The 14,727-nt window shown below is 49.5% G+C and overlaps 1 protein-coding gene across 2 annotated transcripts; it reads right to left on the reverse strand.

Moving 5' to 3' along the window:
- Positions 1-350: 350 nt before the first annotated feature.
- NIPSNAP1 (nipsnap homolog 1) lies at positions 351-14,466 on the reverse strand. Of its 2 annotated transcripts, none has more exons than XM_025474480.3 (10): positions 14,328-14,466; positions 8,042-8,169; positions 7,813-7,858; positions 7,456-7,550; positions 5,521-5,591; positions 5,232-5,372; positions 4,644-4,675; positions 4,187-4,281; positions 2,984-3,067; positions 351-1,501 (listed from the first exon to the last, which is right to left on the reverse strand). In XM_025474480.3, exons 1-10 carry the CDS (start codon positions 14,417-14,419, stop codon positions 1,437-1,439), a joined length of 849 nt encoding a protein of 282 aa, XP_025330265.1. In that variant the 5' UTR covers positions 14,420-14,466; the 3' UTR covers positions 351-1,436. The 2 variants fall into 2 exon arrangements, 1 of the variants encoding a protein (XP_025330265.1); XR_007406081.1 differs by lacking the exon at positions 351-1,501 and adding an exon at positions 3,489-3,647.
- Between the last annotated feature and the right edge of the window lie 261 nt (positions 14,467-14,727).

The following is a 14,727-nucleotide window of genomic DNA, read 5'->3' on the forward strand; positions in this document are numbered from 1 at the left end:
ATTCTCCTAAACTCGTTTCTTTCCACATCAATAGTTTCTATTCGATTTGCCATGGGCAGAGTCACAACTCTTATGCGGCATTTGACAGCTTCAAGTGTTCTTCCACCCCTGGTATGACTTCTACAGGTAGAGTTCAAGACTTTTGGTGTAAATTCCACTTATCTGGAGGTAGTAACACCGATGTCCTGAATGCCTTCTGCCATGGGGGTAGGCCCTCCCAGATCCTCAGGGAACACTCTACCCTCAGGGGTAGAGTGGGGATGGGCAGAGTAAATCAGGTGGAACCAGGAAACGGGCCCTGCCTCTAGCACCTGATAGAATTCCTTGCAGATGAAGAAAAGACATCATGGTTTATAGTAAATATTTAATTGGTTCCATCAGTGACTCCACTACAAGTTTTCCTGAAAGGGAAACAGAATCAAGCGACCTAGAGGTTCATGAGGTGTAGGGATCACCAAGGAGGCTCCCAAAGTCACTGACCCCATGCCACATACCCAGTGGCCCAGTAGAATGCGGGTTGGGCTGATAGAATATGAGGAGAGAAAGGAATGCATGGTGAAGGAAATAGGCCCCAGCCTTTTCCTTCACCTGCAGGAATGAAAAAAAAAAGGGCAGGAGACTCCCTACACAGAAGGGCTGAAACTACACAGTCAAGTTCTCAATCTTATATTGGGAGAGATGGGCCTCTTTCCAACTGTCCTTGTTTTAGGAACCTCTCCTCTGGTGGTCTTCTGTAACCTCTATTCTATTTTCCTGTTTCCGTTTTCCAAATTCTGCAGTTCAAATCCAAATTCTGAATTCTGTTCTACCTTCTAGGTACATGTCCAATTTTGTGACCCAGATTATTCCCAGCTCCCATCCTCTTTCCCAGCCTTTCTAAGTGGAATATGAAGGACCTCGTCCTGACGGTGCTAAATTGAAGGTTTTCCCTTTTACTTCTTGAGGCAGTTTTAGGCTTTTCCCTGACAGGAGGGACTTGGCTCAGACTTTACAACCAGTAGGTGGCCCAGTGGAGACCAGGGAATTCCAGAGAGCCAGGCCTGGCTAGCTCATCTCTAACCACTGGACACATTACATTTTGTGCAACTAAAGCTTAACTGAGGCCTTCCATGGTGATAACTGGAGACTGGTGGCCTTGAGATGAAGAATCTTAGGGGGAAATGTGAGAAGACATAGAAGGTTGCTGTTCTTCATTCAGAGAAACTAAAAATTGCTTCCAGCACAAGGGATGGGGTGAACAGGGAAGGTGGGAAGGGTCTGGGCAGAGCAACAAGACCTCAGAACACTGTCATCCTTCAGCTTCCCCTTGTCTGAGCTAAGCACGAACCCCCAGAGTCCTCCCAGATCTGAGAGAAAACCAAGACAGCAGGACGGGAGGTCCTCTGTCCATGGCTGCCCTGAGGGAAAAGGGGAAGGAGGCGGAGGCAGAGGCAGCATCACTGGAGAGGCGAGATCTTCAACGGGATCATGATCCGAGACTCCATGTGTCGCACCAATGGGACTGTGGAGAGAGAGGCAGAGGTCACAGAGGGAGCAGAGGCAAGCCCACCCCAAAACTGGACTTTGAAGGAGGAGGCGGCCTGGGATGCTGAGACAGGGAAAGCCCCACTGCCTCCTGGAATAGAGAGCACCCAATTGTGGGATAAGAGGGGATTGGGGTGGTGCAAAGACACAACATTTTTTTATTTTCATAATTATATATTTACATTCCTGTGATGTGAAAGAGTAAGTGGCAGAGCAAAAAGTGATTGCATAGATAATACTGTTTAGGACAAAGCTAGGTGTAAAAAAAAGTAGGGGGATTCAAAGAAAAATATCAAGAAAATAATCATAGCCATAGTATACCGGTAGGACAAAAGCTCTGAGGGTGTCCTCAAGTGGCTAAGATTTGAAAAACACTATTTTAGTTCAACTAATTCATTTTTCAGCTAGGGAGGCTGCAGCCCCCAGGAAGTCAGCTCAAGGTCACCCAGGCGGTCAAACTCTTTACTCTTGCTCAGAGCTGTTCAAACTTCATCATGCATACAAATTACCTGCAGTTCTTGATAAAGTGCAGATTCTGATTCAGCAGATGGGGGTGGGAGTTGAGATTTGGCATTTCTAACAAGATTCCAGGAAATACTGATACTGTCATTCAATGTTACACTTTTATGAGTGAGGTTTCCACTAACTCCTTCAGGAGGCACATTCTTCCCCATACCAGCTGGTAAATGTGGACACTTAACTGGAAACTCCTCAGGAGAGGGACAGGATCCTGTTTATTCTGTGTCCCCTAGCTACCCACCAAGTGCAGTCCCTGGCACACAGTGAGGGCTCAACTGCTGACCCCAAGTGGTTCTCCAGGGGTCTCAGCAAGGTGGCAAATGCAGAGAAAAAAAACTTGCTCAAAAATTTTGCTTTATGGGATCCCTGGGTGGCGCAGGGGTTTAGCGCCTGCCTTTGGCCCAGGGCGCGATCCTGGAGACCCGGGATCGAATCCCACATCGGGCTCCTGGTGCATGGAGCCTGCTTCTCCCTCTGCCTATGTCTCTGCCTCTCTCTCTCTCTCTCTCTCTCTCTGTGACTATCATAAATAAATAAACATAAAAAAAAAAGATTTTAAAAAAAAATTTTGCTTTGTGCCAGTCTGAGTGAAGCACTTTTCATAACTTAGCTCCTGGAATCTTCCCTCCAACCTTCTGAGGGAAGAATCACCATCTTAGAGATGAGGAAACAGCCTCAGTGTGGTAAAGAACCATGCCTGAGGTCACAGTGCATAGGGACCACCTGTGTTTTCATCACCAGAAACACTCAGCCACTGCCTAGATCATGTGGAGTGTGCCACCAGGGGAGAAACCCACTCACTGTCTTAAGAGTAAATGCCCTGTCACTGGAGGTAATCAAGTGTGGCTTGATCTCCTTGCAGAAGGGATTCCATCCTCAGATTGGGCTCTTGGCAGATGACCTCCAAAGGCTAGGCTGACCCTCAAGAGGCAGCACCCACCTGTGTAGTAGACATTTTCGTCCCAGCCTCTCTTTCTCCAAGCAGCATTTCGAGTCTCTTCCCGAGATTGCAGGTCTTTATAGGCTGTGGGAAAGGCATTGGCTCATTCCGTGGGCACAAAGGATTTGATCCTATGCCTAGCACAGGGCCCTCCTGTCATTGCCCCAAATCCTGTCCTGCTGTCTGTTCCCAGTGTCGCGTACTGTTAGCAAACACTGTCTGCTTTGACAATCTCATCCAATCAGTATATTTGTTGACAACTCCCAACCTTCTATTTCTAGCCCAGAACTCTCCCTCAGGCTCCACACCCATGTATCGGTGCTCACTTGACATCTCCACTTGGATGTGTCAGCATCTTAAATGCAACATTTCCAAGGGCCAAAATTACACTCCTGACCCCTTCAACCTGCTCTGCCTAGGGTCTCAGTAAGACACAACAGCTGCTCAAATAACAATCTGGAGTTCTCCCCTCCCTGCCTCTCCCCACACAAACAATTGGCTCCACCTCCAGACCAATGAATCTCTCTGTAGCCTTCAGCATCCTCACTGCCAGGCCGCCAGTCTCCTGAGCAAACTAGTAGGACAATCTTCTGATGCCCCACTTCCTCTCTTCTTCCCCAACAAAGCATTCTCGGCAAAGCACATGGCAACCAGAAGAGTCATACTGCAACACAAATCAGGTCGTGTCATGCTGCTTAAAATGCTGCAGCAGCCTCCTGTGGCATTTAGAATAAATCCCAATTTATCCTCATAGCTTCCAAGGCCCGGCCTGATCTGGCATGTCCCTGTCTCCTCACACTCCTCTCTCCATACTGGCCTCCTCTGTACGCTTCAAAATATTGAAGGCCTTTTCCCCACCACAGGGCCTTTGCACATGTTGTTCCCTGTACTTAGAATGCCCTTCCCTGCCCATTCAGAAGCTGGCTCTTTCTCATCCTTTAGCTTAGCTAATATTTTATCTCCTCAGAGAGGAATTTTTTGTCTAGGTGATCCATTCCCATGTGTTTCTTCATCATTTTCCCCTGCCTCATTATTTGTAATAATCTGAAATTATGTTTTTGCATTAATTAGTCTATGTCTGAGGTTGTCTCTCTCTGCTAGAATGTAAGCTCCAAAAGGCCACTAATTTATTCACATGGTCTATACAGAGTGACAATGGAGAAAGAGAACTAGCAGAGGGCCCCTGGAGGGTCCCCAGCCTACCCCAGAGATGGTGTACAACGTAGAGCTCTCCAATCTGCGAGAAGAAGCCACCTACTGCCTCCTGGTTCTCTTGCCGGTACTTGATTGCCCGAGCCCTAGGGATGGCAGAAGAGTGTGGAAGAGAGGCCAGGGCCAGTGCAAAAGGCCCTCTGAGGTGTCCTCAGGCTGATTTCTCAGCCACACCTCAAGGGAGGAGCCAGAGGTAGGACCCTTAGCTCTCAGAGATTATCAGGCAAGGGGGTGACAGAGGTATAGCAGGGGGCTCGGTATTCTACTGAGGGAGGCCTGATGACCCTCTAGGAGACCCTCACCTCCTGGCTGGATCCTTCTCCTGGATCCATGAGGGGCAGAGGATGCCAGGCCCCCCACCATATGGCCCTGGGAAAGGTGGCATGCCAGGAACTAGGCAGGGCAGGCAGGCAGGGACCCCCCCCCAACCCCTGGCACTGCCACTCACCAGTTGTTTCCCCACTCAATCATGGTTCCTGGCTGAAAAAGAACGAGAGGAAAGAACTAAAATGAGCCTCCAGGGACACCTGGGTGGCTCAACAGTTTAGCGCCTGCCTTTGGCAGGGCATGATCCTGGAGTCCCGCGATCAAGTCTCACATCAGGCTCCCTATGTGGAGCCTGCTTCTCCCTCTGCCTATGTCTCTGCCTCTCTCTCTGTGTGTCTCTCATGAATAAATAAATAAAATATTTTAATAAATAAATAAATAAATAAATAAAATGATTTTTATTTTCAGATTCCATCTCAGATTCCAAATGTCACAGCTAGGTGGAGATAGGAAATTGTCATGTCTCCCCAGCCCCAGGGGCCATTTGGCCTCATTCAGGAGCCCTGACTCACACCTGGGTGTGCATGTATACACTTGTATGTACACACCTCTGTTCTGAGCCCAGAGGGAGGGAGAGGCCAGAAGACCCAGCCTAGTGTTGGAGCACAGGACCGCCCCACCATCCTTTGCCCCATGTCAGGGTATCTGTAGAGCCGCACCACAGCAGAGAAAGAGGGAGGCGGGCAGGGATCTGGTGGCAGGGACGTACCTTGAGCTTGTATGTCCTCAGCTCATAGATGTTGGGGCCTGCTCTGGGCTGTGGCTCATTCCAGAAGCTGAACTCAAGAAGCATCTGGTTTCTCCTCGACAGTAGCATCTGGCTCCGCTCCTTTCGGAACTCCAGGTACTCCTGTGGGCATGGCAGTTTGGGCATGATGGCCATGAAGAGCTGCCCACCTTGGTGGTATGTCCCCGTGGGATAGCCGTGGCAGCCCCCCAACACAAGGTAGAGCCAGAGCCAACATTCAGAGAAGTTTGTGGAGTAGATGCCCACATACCTTGTTGCTTTTGAGCTTATTCATGCAGTCCATGAGGGCTGGATAGCCACCTGAGAATCGCCACAGGTGTACTGTTGCACAGGGGAGAAAACAGGAGGTACAGGTCAGAGCCTGCTTACCCCAAGACTAGTTAAGTGTATATGAAACGAGGCAGTCTCCAGCTGCATCCCCTTAGCACCACGACTCTCTGAGTTCCCTTTACCTTGGTGGAGGATAGCCCCAGACATAAGCCCAGGAGGCCGAGGTTTGAGCTCCAGGTCTGCTGGGTGGCTTTAGACCCCACTGGGCCTCAATGTTCTTATCTTGAAAATGGGAATAATAGTTCCACCCAACTTTCCTTAAATAGCACAAGAGGATCAGATGTCTTCTTGTACCCAAGGCGTAACAACACACATGAAGCTGACCACCAGGCCTATGACGGATAGGCTGGACAAAAGGAAAGTAGATCTGATGGGCTGAGATGGAACATTCCAAGACAGTGAATTAAAAAAACAAAACAAAAAAAAAACACTAACAACAACAACAATAAGGACCAGAGCAGTATGCACAGTATGTTAGCACATGTGTTTAGTGGTAGGGGCACATATCCAGAGATGCTGGTCTATGGATCATCTCTTAACGGAGATCCAAGAGATTGTGACAGGAGGTGCCCCTGGGGCAGAGAACAGGCCTGGGGATAGTGGGCAAGGAGGCTTGCTTTTCACCAAAAACTCTTTGTACTGTTTGAATTATTATAGCCCCTTTAATCAAATGGTGTCCCTCTTCCCTGAAGTTCATACCTATCCAGAACCTCAGAATATGACCTTATTTGGAAATAGGATCTTTGTAGATGCAGTCAGGCTAAGATGCCAGCACACTGGGTAAGCCCTAAATTCAATGACTGGTGTCCTCATATGAAGAAGGAGACTTGGACACAGACACAAAGAAGGTAACATGTTAACACAGGTACACCGGGAGAATGCTATGTGACAACAGAGGCAGAGACAGGAGTGATGCATCTACAAGCCCAGAAGAGCCAAGATTTCCAGCAACTACCAGAAGCCGGAAAAAGACAATAAAAGATTCTCCCTTAGAGCCTGTGGAGAGAGTGTGGTCCTGCCAACACCTGGATTTCAGACTTCTGGGCTCCAGAACTTGAGAGAATAAATTTCTGTTGTTTTAAGCCACCAGAAGTTGGCACTTTGTTAAGGCAGCCATAGGAAACTACTACACCTTCCAATAATAAAGGTGGGAAGGAAGAAAGCAAACAATCTTGCCATCCTTGGGAGCATGGCTGGGGCTGAGGGAGGGTCTCCAAAGGGCCAGGCAGGCAGGCTAGAGCTGAGGGCAGTTGGCTGAACAGCAATTTGGAAGCTCAGACTTTTGTTCCTTCCCACTCTTAGCCTATCCCTTACTTGCCTTCTGACTCCATCTGTGTCTTGATTTTTTTGTCTGCAAAATAGTCTGACCCTAGAGTTTAAAGGCCTCTTTCCCAAGGGAAACAGCAAAAATACTGTATGGATGGAAGTCTGCCAACACCAGGAATGCTGGCGGGTAGAAGAGGGATAAACCTCATATGAGGACCAATAGGAGAGGGCACTCTAGGCCCATGAGAAGAAAGAGCAACAGAGTGAACCAATGAAGACTGCATTTAGAAAGATCCCTCTGATCCCTGAGTGGCTCAGTGGTTTAGTGCCTGCCTTCAGCCCAGGGAGTGATCCTGGAGTCCCAGGATCGAGTCCCGCATTGGGGTCCCTGCATGGAGCCTGCTTTTCCCTCTGCCTATGTCTCTGCCTCTCTGTGTGTGTCTCTCTCTCATGAATAAATAAATAAAATCTTAAAAAAAAAAAATCCCTCTGGGTGCCGATGCAGAGAGGGAGTGGAGGGTGGCCAGGCATGAGAGGTGCCAGAGACCTGGGCTGCGTGGCAACGGCACTGGGGAGGTGGGCACCTCACCTGCCTGGTCCTGCTCCCCGTACCATGTGTTCCAGTTGCCCACGAGCGAGCAGGGGTAGTCCTCATCCAGGTGCAGCTTGGGCAGCACAGCCTCCCTGGGGTGGGGAGAGGGGGACAGAAAGGGGGGGGGAATGCTCACACCAGCCACCAGGGCCCCTGAGATCAGGGTTCCAACTCAGGCCCTCAGGGCTGGGCCTTAGTCTCCCCATCTCTAAGATGCAGAGGCTGGACAATTAATCCCTAGGACTTTTGGCTCTGATATCTACATCTCCTAGGTTTCTGCAAGGAGAATGGGGCTGGGATGGAGTCTCACACCCAGGCAGGGAATGGGACAAGCAGATGGAGGAGGAGGCTCACGTCAGGCTGTTGTAGGCATCCAGACATTCAGGCTTCACATTGTGAACTGCAATAGAGAACAGAGAGTGGGAGGTGAAACAAGGGGTGTGCGTGTCTGTGGGGAGCTGGGTTAGAGGGACCAGGGCTCCCAGGACAGCTCAGGGTGTCCCAGCCCAAGCCTCACAGGCCCCCCCAGAGGCTGCGGCAGGGCGGGCAGGCAGGCAGGTGGGCTAGGTCAGCAGCCACTCACACTGGATCTTGTAGAGGTTGCTGGTTTCCTTCTTGGATAGCAGGGTGGAGTGGGCATCCTTCCGGGGATCCACCTTGTGCACAAAGAGGGAGCGGAACCAGCTCCCTTCATTGTCCTTGGAATAGAAGCTGCAGGACAGAGGAGTTCAGGAGGACAAAAAGAGGTGGAGATAGCTCTGCCTCTTCCATCTGCTCAGATGTCCTGCTCCCCCATCCCTCAGATAGCCTGATGACCCACATTTCTAGGAATGGGGCCATGGTATCCAGTGGTGGCTCTGGAGTATAAAACATCACTGGAGCCAGCTGAGCAGACTCGGTCTCTTTTAGAGATTCTTTAACCTTTGCAGGGCCTCAAGAGGCCAGGAGAAGCAGCCCACTTCCCACCTCTCTCCAGCCTCCCTGCTTCTACTTATCCCCCTTCCAACAGTCTCCTTGGGGCACACATCTGCTCTACTTGGGGCACATATCTGCAGCCCTTTGCCAAGAGGATCATCCCCAAACCCACCTTGCCTGATGTCTGAAACCCCTAACAGCCCAACCTATCTTGCTAGCCTTCCTTGCTGTCCCCTCACCCCCAACCTATGTATTCCACTCTCCAGATCTGCTCCTCCCTGAACATGCCAGGCTCTTTTACTCAGTGCTTTATTTGCAATTTCTGTCCCTTATGACAAAAGCCTATACTCATCGTCCTCTCCAGTGCTCACATTACACTCGGCCTGTGCCCCTTCCCAGCCCCCACAAATAGAAAGCCAAGGAAAACTAAACTTTGTCCTGGAGGAAGTCACAGTCTACTGGAAGAAGCAGGCTTTGGAATATAATTGTAGCCAGAGGTATCTGGGAGAGCCTAGGTGAACAAGTCTTTGGCAGTCTGGGCAAACTCTCAGAGGAGGTGGTCTGACCAGTCTCTGAATCTCCAGAGCTGATTTAGCAGGTAACAGCAGATAGAGGAGGTAAAAAGGCATTGCAAGGCAAGATTCATTCATTCATCCAGGCAACACTTAATTGACAAATATCTACCCTGTGCATCTGACTAAGGTGCCTTGAAAATGACTGACTGGATGAATGAAATGTTCTGTTCAGAGCAGAGGACCTGCCACTGCATCTTGCCAGACCTAACTATACTTCCTACACAAGGTCCCAGCAGGGGTGGGACTTCTTTTTAGGCTGCCAGAAGCTATAAATTTTTTTGCTTAGCAGCAGTGATACAATTTGTAGTCAGGCCTGAAAAGCTAGTCTCTTGCTGGATGATTGCTAGCCAGGGAGCCTGGCAGTGGGAGTCTTAAGTGCCAGTAAGTCCTCTCCTTTTTCAATTCTTTTCTATGGCTAAAATAAAAATAATTGTCTTGTAAATCAAAGTATTATTTTTTTCCAAAATATGGAGTGGCCACTGGGACTAATGAAATCATAAAAGCATCTTAAAGTAGTAAAACATTTGTATGAACACAGAGAAAGATGAGTAACGATTTGTCCCAAACCTAATGCTGCTTACCTGGGATAGGGGAGAGAGATGGTTAAATTTTTATTTATTCATTATAGCTTTTTGTAAAGCTAAAAAAAAAATTGCTTTAAGTGTTTCTGAATTCACAGGCTTTCTGTTGTGCATCTATTTGTATCATTAGCAAAAACCAAAAAGACGATTATTGTCAGATCACCAGTGTGGTTCTACGAAATTTGGTAACCAGAATAAGGGGATTTTGCTATAGATACTGCATCTGAGGACATCCTGTGTCAGGGATCTCTGATCAGCTCTGCAGAAGCATGATCCTACATCTACATAATGTTGATACAGTGTGATACTATTAGCATCCTCATTTTTGAGATGAGCAAATAGGGGGTTTAAGGAACTTGCCCAAGGTGACATAGTAAATCAGGGGCAGAGCTGAGGCAAGAACCAACCCAGAACTCTTTGCTTCAAAGCCAGCCTCCTCCTTGGGTTTGAGCACTGACTTGGGGAACATTAGGGAGATACTGTGAAGAATTACGTATTTCAACAAAGCCACTGGCCAAGAGATCTGACCTTTGGTTTGAATGTAGAGGGGATGCTTCCCTTGCAAGGGGTGGTGGCAGGGAAAACAGTGGCTCCTACTTACTTGTAGCCAAGACCTTTGCTCCAGGACTGGGCTTTGAGTAATTTATTAACATCAGTACTGACCAAGATAAACAGCCAGGAAACCAGCCTTGGAGAGAGAGCAGGGGGGCTAGAATGCTCTCCACTCTGGGGTAATAGCAAGGGAATCCAGGAGCTCTGATGAGCTCCCATCTCTTTCCCCAACTCTAATCTTTCATGCCTACAGTCCTCAGTTCCCCCGTGTGTCAAATGAGCAAGCTGGAGTAGCCTATCTCTACAGAGTTTTTCTACAGGTAGAACCCCAGACAGGACCTATCCAAGATCCCAGGTCAGGGTCTGAACTCAAGCAGTGTCCACAGGCTTACATTCTCAAGAATTCAAATTTCGCTTTCTCAGTGAAATCACAACATTTCTCCTACCCTTGAACTCCCCACCGCTCTTACCCTACCTCTATTTTTCCATAGCTCCTTGTATTTGTTTTTTTTTATGTGCCTCATTTATTGTCTTCCCACTAGAAGCAGCCCCAAAGAAAGGGATCTTGTCTGTCCCATGTGTCCCAGTGCCTGGAACAGTGCTGGCTGGGCTCCTGGCATGTGCTCAGTCTACATCTGGGAAGTAAATGAAGGGGGGGGGCGGGGGAGCTAAGACAGAGCTGCTTATATACGATAAATGTTGGAAGGTAAGAAATTAGAGAAAGAGTGGCTCAGAATATGGACATAGGGTTCAGGACCCCTTATGCTCCCCACCATCACCAGCAGAATTAGTGCTTAAGAGCACAGGTTCTGGATGAATCCAGGTTCTAATCTCAGATGAGCTTCATCTCTCTGAGCTTTATATTCCTCATCTGTAAAATAGGGACATTAGGATGGGTCTTCTAGAGAAAGGGTCTGCCTGACACGGCAGTGCAGCTAATATCACTGTTCTTACCAAACTTCCTGATATCCTGGTTCCCACTCTTTCCCTACTTTTCCTAATCTGCCCATCCATCTTTGTAAGGCACCATTTTGGTGATGCTATTGCTCTGCTCAAAGTGTTCTATGGCTCCCCACTGTGTACCAAAGGCTGGATGTCTCCACTTGGAATTCTATCTCTTACGTACTTTGCCAAGCTCTCCATAGAGCCAGGGTTCATTATCCCAGCAATTCTGAAACCCACAGTGTTAATGTCACCAGAGAAATTCTCAGGCCCCATCCTAGACCCATGGCAACAGAAATCCTGGGGATGGGCCTAGCATCTGGGTTTTAGCAAGCCCACCAAGGGATTCTGGCTCCTGCTCAAGTTGAAGAATCACTGCTCTAGAGTAGCCCCAATTTCTTTTCTTCCCCACCCCATGCCATTTCAGAAATGTCAAAGATTCTGTATCTAAACTATATTAAGAAAGCTTCTAGACCTAGAAAAACACAATGCAGCTTTGTGCAATCTATGGGAAGGAGCTGCTCCAGATGGACCAGTTTAGCCCCTTCCACAAAAACATGTCTCACATTTCCCCATCAGCCTTTTTATCATTTTCATGTCTTGACTCCCCAGTCACACTGGAAGTCACTAGCTAATGTCCTCCCATCCCCCCATGGTACATAGCACAGTGCTTTGGGCATGGGAGTTGCTCAACAACTATTTGTCCTGGATGAGAACTTTTCAGTAAATGTCACATTTGCACTCTCGATAGGGATCAACAGTCTGACGCCCCCAACATGAAACCACTCCAGAATGTTCTCTAGATTCTCTAGATTTCCAGGAGAACTAAAATAGCTGAAGTTCTGGAGTGCCTCTCTGGCTCAGTTGGTAGAGCATGTGATTCTTGATCTCAAGGTAGTGAGTTCAAGCCCCATGCTGGGCGCAGAACTTACTTACTAATAATAAAAATAAAACAACTAAAGTCCTGTTAACAGGATTACTGGTGCAACAATAACAGCCACTATTTATTGAGCAATTACTATGTGCTAAGAACTAATCCTCACAATATGTTTTTGAGAAAAAATGAGGCTCAGAGGTGTTCCATGCCTTATTCACAGATGGTTTTAATTTTTTTTTTTTTTTTTTTTTTTTTTATTTATGATAGTCACAGAGAGAGAGCGCGGCAGAGACACAGGCAGAGAGAGAAGCAGGCTCCATGCACCGGGAGCCTGATGTGGGATTCGATCCCGGGTCTCCAGGATCGCGCCCTGGGCCAAAGGCAGGCGCCAAACCGCTGCGCCACCCAGGGATCCCTCACAGATGGTTAATTAATGATCAAGATGATTGCAATCCACATCCATCTGACTTGAAAGCCCACACTCTGTCTCCGCCCCAGCAGCCCCTAAACCTAAGAGGACAGAAAGGCTGCTGCCCACCCCTCTACGGACTCCAGAGAGATATGGGACAGGCTAAATGTCAGCAGGAGGGTATGTTCGCAGGTATCCAAAGTGAGACCACAATAGAAGTAACTATGAAGCAGTTCTTGAGTGAACTGGTATTAATTCAAGTGCCTTCACATTAATCCTGCAAAAATCCGCCATAGGGTTTATCATCCCCAATTACAGAAAAGGAAACCAAGGTTCACAGAGGTTCAGCGCCTCATCCAAGTGAGTGAGGAGCATCAGGTTGCCTGTTTGTTCCATGCTCCTTTTGTGGCCTCTGCATATTTGTCACACAAATGGCTTTTCCCTCTACTGATTTTGTTACCCTGGGAAAGTGAAGTCCCACCCCGAGCTTCAATTTCCTCATCTGGATAGCAAGGAGGTCACAGAAGATGATCTCCCAGGGACGAATGGGTGCCTCAGCCACTGAGTGTCTGCCTTTGGCTCATGTCCTGATCCCAGGGTCCTGGGATCGAGTCCCGCATCACGCTCCTTGCAGGGAATCTTACTTCTTCCTCTGCCTATGTCTCTGCCTATGCATGTGTGTGTCTCTCGTGAATAAATAAATAAAATCTTAAAAAAAAAAAAAAGATGATTTTCCCAAGGCCATTTGAGCCCTAATATTATAAGGGGTTCATTCAGAAACTTTTTGAACAAGGGCAACATCTGTTGCAAGTTCACCAGGGGCTAGAAGCCTCACATACGTGACATGTCTTTTTTAACCCTCCACTCTTATAAGATACATACTATTTTATCAATCCTATTTTACAGCTGAGGAATCTGAGACTTCAAGAGGCCAAATGACTTGCCCAAGGTCACTCCATTGAGAAAGGCTGAGTTAAATTTGCCGGTCCCAGACAAACTCCAGGATCTTCCCGTGAGAGGAGGGTTCTCCCCAATATTGGGCAGTTGGGGAAGGGGCACAGGCCTGGTTCCTCTTTCCCAATGGCCAAGAGCCACAGTGGATCCCATGGCAAGGTCTAACCGAACTCTGCAGCTTCATGCCTGGGCTGCTTCCTTTCCACAGGTGGGGAGAGAAGTGTCTTCACTTCTTTAGTAATTCGTTCTCGAGTATACTGTCCTGAACCCTGTGGTAGGGGCTGGATTAACAGATAAATGACATGACACGTCAGTCAGTCGGGGAGAAAGGCAAATGTGTCTAGAGGGTGAGGGTATGGGGAAAGTACAGGACCCTGGAGATGGAGGGGGGAGGGGGTGCCCAGACCGGGTCAAGAAGTCCAAGACCTGCCTCACTCCAGAGCGGGGCCCAAACAAAAGCCCAGGCTGAGCGCAAGGCCAAGCCAGCCTCCTTCTCCCTGGAGGCCACCAATTGTGGTGCAAAGAGCACTGGTTGTCAGGAGACATGGAGACACCAGAGGGAATGACCTTGGGCAACTCCCATCCCTTCCCAGGCCTCCTTTGCCCCACTTGTACTGTTCAGGATTGGGGAGCAAAGGGTCTGTGCAGCCATGGCCCTTAGGAGTCCCGCACTGCTCCCCGTACCTCTTCCCCCAGAACTTCCGAAGGGAGGAGCTGCCTCTCCTAGAAGCCCCCAGCGGGTACTATTTCACAATCATCCCTTCTAGAGAAGGGGCCACTCCTGCCCTCTGCCACTCTCCAGGGCGCAGGACAAGCCCCTCCCCTTCACCCCATCTTTCGTTCTCCGTCCAGAGCCAGGTACCTACTAGGACAAAGACCCTGCGCATATTTTCCCCATCTCCCCCATTCTTCGCCGAGAGCCCCTCCCCAGGCCTAGATCTTGCCCCGCCTCCAACCCAGAGATTCTAAGCGGGAGTCCGCCGGTCCCCCAGCCCCAGACCGTGGCCGCCGGCCCTGCGCCCCCCGCGCTCGCGCCACTCCTCGGCCCCCGACCCGGCTCTCACCGCGCAGCAGCCGCGACATCCCCGGCGCGGGGCTTCGGGCTCCCCAGCAGCCGCCGCGCCGCCGCAGAGATGCTGCACAGCCGCGGAGCCATGTTGGAGCGGCGCAGGTTGGAGCAAGGCCCGCCCCCAGCCCGGAGGCGGGGCGGGGCCTCGGCGAGCCCCGCCCACCGCCTAGCCGGTCGCCTCGCCGCCGGGCATCACCTACCTCTACCGAGCCTGGGCTCATCAGGTTTAGCCTCAGAGCCCCTGCAGCAGGTCTGGTGCTGACGTGACCTTGACCAGGGCCTTTGCCCACTCTGGGCCTCAATGTCCACTTTGGTAAAATGGGAGCGTCGGACAATGATGCCAAGGGTTCTTAGTTGGGCTCTCAAGATCAGTGGCAGAGGGTCAATCAGTAGGC

This window comes from Canis lupus, chromosome 26, assembly GCF_003254725.2.
Source record: "Canis lupus dingo isolate Sandy chromosome 26, ASM325472v2, whole genome shotgun sequence".
NCBI lineage: Eukaryota > Metazoa > Chordata > Mammalia > Carnivora > Canidae > Canis > Canis lupus.

Bases quoted from the DNA above. Each gene is read 5' to 3' on its own strand.
- NIPSNAP1 (XM_025474480.3), bottom strand. From the start codon at position 14,419: ATGGCTCCGCGGCTGTGCAGCATCTCTGCGGCGGCGCGGCGGCTGCTG. The intron at 7,859-8,041 runs GTGAGTGGCTGC...TCTCTATTGCAG, and splicing joins CAACCTCTACAAGATCCAGT to TTCACAATGTGAAGCCTGAA. The intron at 7,551-7,812 runs GTGAGCCTCCTC...TCCCCACCCCAG, and splicing joins GATGCCTACAACAGCCTGAC to GGAGGCTGTGCTGCCCAAGC.